At 31.5% G+C, this 7,865-nt stretch overlaps 1 protein-coding gene across 1 annotated transcript; it reads left to right on the top strand.

The window, feature by feature from the left end:
* The first annotated feature begins 573 nt into the window (after positions 1-573).
* LOC134681788 (B-cell CLL/lymphoma 7 protein family member A-like) lies at positions 574-7,132 on the top strand. Its single transcript, XM_063541433.1, has 6 exons — positions 574-747; positions 2,391-2,472; positions 4,320-4,425; positions 4,815-5,003; positions 5,630-5,668; positions 6,434-7,132. The coding sequence occupies exons 1-6, from the start codon at positions 656-658 to the stop codon at positions 6,496-6,498; spliced, it is 573 nt and encodes a 190-aa protein (XP_063397503.1). The 5' UTR covers positions 574-655; the 3' UTR covers positions 6,499-7,132.
* The last annotated feature ends 733 nt before the right edge of the window (positions 7,133-7,865 follow it).

Genomic DNA, 7,865 nt, shown 5'->3' on the forward strand with positions numbered 1-7,865 from the left:
GTATATATACAGCAATAAAACAAATCAAACATCATGATGCATATAAGTACATACAAAAAGTTAGTTTTTAGCTAAACAAACAGGGTGAGTTCCGTAATAGGAAACACACATCTTTTTTTTATTTTGTCTAGCATATTTCAAACCACCAGTCCACGTCGTACATCAGTGAATGACGAATCTGAGACTACTATAACACATGTTTTATAGTAGTCTCAGGACGCATGTACCAAATATTGACATAAACTTCCTTATTTCTTATAAAGCAAGATCTTTCAATCTGATTAGTTGATTGACCTTCTGTAAATAACACTAACCCAACCCCATTTCATCCAATGATACATTTTTGCAAAAAAAAAAAATACATGATATTCCGGCGGCAAGACAGCATATTTATATATGATACCAACTTGAAATGTCTAAATAACAAAACAAACAAAATATACGTAATATAAGAAGAAGCGAATGTAGCGGAATAAAGCATGCGGACTATTCTACTCTCAATCACTCTTAAAATCTGTCACTGAAGAGACCCACTCTTTTTAATACGGAAATATGTCGTAGTCACTCCGGTATGGACCGGTCACATATCATCCGGGCTACAAGGGGAAAGAACAAAAGACAAGAAAATTGACAAACTCAATCAACAAAATATATCATGTTATCCCGCTCAGTTAGAGCAGAAACTCGAAGCAGAGCCAAGGAAGACATCAAACGTGTTATAAATGCAATTGACAAAGTTAGAAAGTGGTAAGAAAACGGAGAAAATTTGACGTGTCAAGTGTGTTCCAGTAAACATAATTTTTTTATTTGTAAATTTTTATGCTTCACGACGCGACCACTGAACCATTTGACTACATTTTATATCTTCAAGACTACAATTGTTGTAAAGGCATAAAACTTTGCTCAGTTGTCAGAGCACAAAAATCATGCTCGAAACATGAAATCAAGCAATTTTATTGGTAGTCCGAGATTACTCTAGAAAATCGACGGGTCTCTGTGAAAACTGTTAAAATATAGACACATAAAGGTTGGTAAGTAGGTGAAACTTACATAAATGAAGAGATAAATGAAAAATGAAGAGATTGATGCCCAATTTATATAATTGCAAGGCCCTCGGTCAGCTCCAGAAGCGATAAAGCAGTGCATCTATTTTGGGTGGGCAAATATCCACTTTTTTAATAGGGACAAGCTCTGACGTCCCATGGCCCCAGCTTGTCTGGCAAAACAGACGTCAGAGTAATCTTGTACTATTTGATTGGTTGATTTGAGTCCGTCAGAGTAATCTCGTACTATTTGATTGGTTGATTTGAGTCCGAGTATAAAAATCATGCTTGAAAGTTTTATGACCCTGAGATTCACAACAATTGTAGTCTTGGAGATATATAAAATGTAGTGTAACTAGTAGCTGCAAAAATGTAGCTCTTAAGGTGATGATTTTGATGGTCCGCAAATATCAAAATCATCAAACTATGTTTTCGCAGCTATCTAACTAGCTAGGGAAGACCTTCTTTGGCTCAATTGGTTAGAGTGCTGCCATTAGACCACCAGATTGAGGGTTCCAATCTAACTGCTACATGTACCATCGATGCAGAATAATGCTCTTTTAACTTGTCAACATGGTCAAACATCGTTATTTTGATAACTTTCTTCGTCCACCATTGAAATATTTGTACAAGACAGGGTTCATCGGAAATGGACTAACCATGTAGAGAATTAGTATTCTTATGATAATAAACATAATAACTACTATGACTATGGATGCATGAATGGCACAGCTGACATTGATCACAAAAGGAAAAATTACGCATTCCACCCACACACATTGTATGTTTGTAAATATTGTCATGTTAATGGTGTTTGTCTTGGTTATAATTCAATATTTGGATTTTACACCAATAAAATGATTGACTTGTATAGTCCAGGAGTGAAGCAACTGTAATCAATAAATTGAAACAATTGATATACACAAAAATATATAAACACATGTACACTGTACAATGCACATTAATCAAGGTTATCTAACCAAAAGTCAATAATTTTATTGGTTTAAAAATTCAAATATTGAATTAATACCAAGACAAACATCATAAACATGACAATATTTACAAACATACAATATACACAGTGTACATGCACTAATATTAACATATATGAAGGGGCCTCGATGGCCAAGTGGTCTAAGTACAAGTACTGCTATGAATCTGGAAAAGTTTAAATGCGTACATGTAACATGCTTTAGATAAATTACATTCAAATGCATTTATGTTAAAAACTTAGCTTGGAAAGTGTAATTTTGACCCCTTTAACATTTATCATGTTTATAGGTACAAATATGCTTTTAAAAGTCAATCATGTGCATTTATGATTTATTTGTAATTTATAATTTTCAGGGAGAAACGATGGGTGACTATTGGAGAAACAACCATGAAGATTTTTAAATGGGTACCAGTCACAGCCTCTGAACCCAGTCAGGTTTGTACATAGACTTAAGTGTAAACGGCAACCCAATTATGTATTAAGAAGATCTGGTGTCATTTTGATTGGACAGCAACTTAAACCTAGAAATAAATATCTAAACATGTTACAATGATTGATTAGAATTGATCATGATTCATGTGTCAAATTTACTTAAGACTAAGAGATGTTATGGTGGGACAGACAATTGCAAATATGTGTGATAAAGTTAAACAAGTCAAGAGATGACAGAATCAACAAAATCAGTCGCCGAACAAAAAATAAATTCAGTACATTCTCTATTGTTCTATGTGTTTAGACAATTTGCATGCAATCTAAGAAACTCATTCCTGGAATATATGCTCCTCAATATTTTGAAAAATTGAAAGTGTTGTTATTTTAAAAATAATTATAGTATTTTACATTGTATCTCAATGAAAATTCATGTTTACACATAAGTGATGACTACTGGGCTGGTGATCAATAAATGAATATTGTAAAACGGATAGCCAGTTAGATCTCATACCATATTCCTAGGTTACTGACGAAATGAAACCTTGTCTGCTTACTCAATTATAATCCTGGTACCTTTGATAACTATTTACACCACTGGGTCGATGCCACTGCTGGTGGTTGTGTGTCCTGAGGGTATCACCAGCCAAGTAGTCAACACCAAAATGAATATCAATAATGTGGTTATTTTTTAAATTTCCAGTTACAAAACTTTTAATTTTTCAAAAAACTAAGGTTTTTCTTAGCCCAGGCATAGATTACCCAGGGTTTCCCCTGGGTCAATTATTTTTTTCGCCACCTCTTTCGCCAAAACAATATATTTTTTGCCACTTTATTATTTTTTTCGCCAAATATATTTTTCCTTTAAAATTTTCTTTTTTCCAGCACCCCCAACCCCCCTCCCCCAAAATAAGAAGTGTTTTTTTACAACAAAACGAAGAATCTTATTACTTGGAATTGATCCCTCGTGTAAAGTGTAGTCATTACATTGAAGGGTTACTCTCATGCCAACCTTTTAAATAGATTTCTTTATAACAACAGTTTTCTTTTCTAGACCATCGTAAATAAGTACAACTATGCTTGAAACACCAGTGTTACTGAAACGACTTTGAAGTACCCACTCAAATCAATGATCTATATGAAAGTTAAATGATAAAGTTTTAAATCAGAGACCTTTCTAGCTTTTGAACATTTTTCGTCATAACAATAATTTTCTTTTCAAAGGAAGGAGAGGAAGCGTAAATTTTGCTTCAAACACGTGCTTCACAAAGCGGTAAATAAATCCCTTTTGAGACATATGACAGAAGCCATTTAACCATATCATTTTGTCATATCATAAAATCAACACCTTTATCAATTAGTCCTTTAATGTCGATAGCTATAAATGCAATCAGCTGATTATTGATTTTCTGTCAAAATCTTAACGAGTTCAAGGTGAATTACGAGTATTGTCTGATGGATAAAGTCAGAGAAACACGAAAAAAGTAAACAAACAAGATGGCTGAAAATAAATCGTTATATATATTTCTTTCGCCAAATTCTTTCGCCAATGACGAATTTTAATCGCCACAATTATTATTTTTTCGCAAATTGCGAAAATGGCGACCGCCAGCGGAAACCCTGTTACCTTAGCCATATTTGGCACAACTTTTTGGAATTTGGATCCTCAATGCTCTTCAACTTTGTTCTTGTTTGGCTTTCTAAATATTTTGATATGAGCGTCACTGACGATGTAGAAGAAACACTTGTCTGGCCTACTAAATTATAATCCTGGTACCTTTGACAACTTTTTACTGTTAATCTCAAACTACAATACAATGTATTTATCTATATGATGTCAATTATTTTTACAGGGTGGCGGTCTTAAAAGAACGATAAAAGCAAGAGGTAAAACTGTGGCAAAGAAGACCGAAAACAAAGAAAATACACCATCTAATGATAGGAGCTTTTCTAGTCAAGGTAGGATAAATGTCAACAGCTTCATAAAAAAGTCTATATAATTAAATATACATGAACACAAATATGATTAGTTGAATGATTATAGGTCAAAGTACTGTCTTCAACACAAAGCCTTGGCTTGCACACTACAACAAGCTTTTCATATTACAGATACATATAAATTGACTTATAGAATGATTTTTATTTTTTTCTTAGTATGCACCACCAAAACAAATGTCCATTTGAACTCCAGCATTGTTAAAAAAACAACTGCTGATGTTGCAATTTAAATAATGACTTCAATTACATGCTACCCATGCTATATTTCAATAAGAATGATAAGAACCATAAGAATATTGCTTCATTTCAAAAGCTAAAAAAGAATGTCATTTTGTTTGGTTATATTCCAGGTCCCTCAAGTGTTTATACAGATGAGAACACTCAGCAGTCAACTATGTCCACAGCTGATAGTGAATGCTCTGGGTTTATAAATGAAGATTCGAACCAATCTTATGCTGAGAATTCTAACATGGCATTTTCTCAAGTTGGAGAGGATAGCAATGAATCAGATCAGAATAGAACAACTGATGTCAGACTAGGTAATTGTCTGTTTAGAAATACATACTATAGCTCTGATTTATTCGGTCAAAAGCTCCTTAGAGCTTGTGTTGCTTATTTGTACTCATGCGGAATCAACATAAAGTTTTCTTATCTTATCTTATAGCTAAACTACATGTACATAAAAATAAGTAGATGTGGTATGATTGCCAATGAGACAACTATCCACCAGAGTTAAGATGAGTTATTGGAAAATAATTAAAAACTACTATACAGCCTTTAGCAATGAGAAGAACTCATACCATGTGGTCACTTTAAAAGGTCACAAAATGATAAATGTGAAACAATTCAAATGAGAACCCTAAAAGCAATATAAGTTGAAAGCCTAATTTCATAAATTTATAACAAAACAAAGAAAATACAAAGATGACCAACATGAACAAACAACAACCTTTGCACTTCAGGCTCCTGACTTGAGATAGGCACATTAAATTGGCAAGATTAGCGAGGTTTAACTTAGTTGTGAGTTATTAAAAATGTTCAAAACTCTAACTATATGCCAATAAATGGAAAAATCTGTAACAGTTTAAACCAGATTACCTCTGAAAGGAACTATTATTTCCTGACATTTTAATTGCTACTATATTTATATTATTTGTTTTTGTAGCCATGAGTATGATGCGTGAAGAAAAGAAAGATACAAATGGTAAGATATGTACAAATGGTATAATGTTTTGAATAGTTTATTTTAGCATTTTAAGTTCAAAATTGAAATAAGAATACACTTAAACTTAATTATAACCTTTAAAACAAAATTTGATGAAGGCATTATTTGTAGAAAGTAGATTGTTTTGTGTTGCAATGTACTGTCAATTTGAAAAATATCATAAATTTTCTTCCAAAAAATCTTTAAAACTGTAAGTGAATATAGGAAATCTTGAATTTTCATTGATATTTGATTTAAGTTTGCATTCATTTTCATTAGAATGTTTGTAAATTATTGAACATTAAAATTGTGGTCCCTTTGTACCAATGAAATCCACGATGATAATAAAAGTATTCTAATTTGGTGTTCTGATTTTAAATAAAGGCAACAGTAGTATACCGCTGTTAGAAAGTCATAAATCGATTGAGCATAAATCTGGGTTACAATTGAAACTAAGGTAAACACATCAACTATAAGAGGAAAACAACAAAACAACAGAAACACTGAAGTGCAACAAAAACAAAAACAGCACAGCAGCACACACAGAAATGGACTATATGAATAGAAAATAACTGCCATTTTCCTGACTTTTGGTACAGAAAAATCATTCTAAGAAAAAGATCTGTTCATGGTTGGTTATCACAAAAGCACTAGCAAAGTTGTTCCAATAAATAATATCTAAAAACAAAGTAATGTGTGTGTGTTTTAGATATGTTTTTCTCAAGTTTTATTGTTTGTGTATAATTTATGTTTTTACTCTTTCAGATTCCACTACAAGTAAAGAATCAGAAGAATCACCGGTCAAGAGACCAAAAGTAGAATCATCATGATGACATTAGGCCATTTTTTATCATTGTATCATCTATTTGATTAATAACGATAACAGGGATACATTTTACGGATGTTTTTTTCCCCAATTATTCATGAAAACAATTTCAAAGGGAAAATATTCACAAAAAATTTCCATATATAATCATGATACTGTAAAATCTTGTAGAAAAGGATAAAACATACACTCTTAAATCATATAGATATGAATGTTATAGATTAATATGAATTTATTATTATTTTTGGGTTCCAACTTTCATAGGTATTGTGGTTACAGGTTAACCATGAATTTTAATTTTCTAAGAAAACACAAATTTTTTAATTAGCTTTTATTAAGAATTAGACAAAACCAAGAAATCAATTGTCCAAGAAATTTCAAATTGTATTAAATTTACAAAAATGTGTACCCATGATATTTAATGAGTCAATGGATCAATTATATTTGATGATGAGTAAAAGTTGATGAGATCCGAGTATCATTTGTCATGTCAGAGATCATTCATTGTAATAGTAAGATGTATATATGAATTATGACTTGTAAAATTGTGTCCAACATTTTCATATTATCATTGTATTAGTTGTTACATGAAGCAATTTGTAAATATGATGTTGTATTAGTAAAAGTTAGTATAGATATGGCAGTTTGTTCTATTTTTGTGTATTTATTCAAGGAATACTGGACAAAATGATGTCCAAATATGTATTGTTTGGTTTTCCATGGCCAAATGATAAAATTTAAAACCATCTCTTGATCAAATCTTTTGAAATCTGAACACAATGGAGCGTAAAATACAAATCAAGTTTGATTTTGTTATTTTTGAATTTACTATTCCAAGAAACTATATCCCTGTAAGTTTACCGGAAATTTAGATTTTTTTTGGTTTCCTGATGAAAGTTTTTGAAACAATTTTTGTAAAATTGGGGAAAAAATGTAATGGATCTACTTAATACAAGTCAAGTTACATTTTCATCGTTGTTTACTGTGGATTCATTAATATTTGTTGGATACCAATTTTCATGGATTTTAATGGTTCAGAAGAAACACGAATATAAATGTTCAACGAATTACAAATTTACTAAGGTTTTGTATGCAGACTTGGCCAAAACCCCTGAAATTAAAAATCCATGAATATGCAAATTTTCCTCAAAACACAAAATTTAGTACCCACGAAAATAAATGAATCCACAGTATCATAAAATCGAAGTTGCCATAAAAATTCGATTTCTTTTGTTTCCAGATGACAATTACAGTACTGCTTGACCCAAACTTTTGAAAATTGGAAACAATGTCATAGACCTTGAAATACATGTCAAGTTTGATTTTAATGGTTTTAAAATTTACTGGTCAATACTTGTTACTTATAATAAC

This window comes from Mytilus trossulus, chromosome 8 (genome assembly GCF_036588685.1).
Source record: "Mytilus trossulus isolate FHL-02 chromosome 8, PNRI_Mtr1.1.1.hap1, whole genome shotgun sequence".
Classification (NCBI taxonomy): Eukaryota; Metazoa; Mollusca; class Bivalvia; order Mytilida; family Mytilidae; genus Mytilus; species Mytilus trossulus.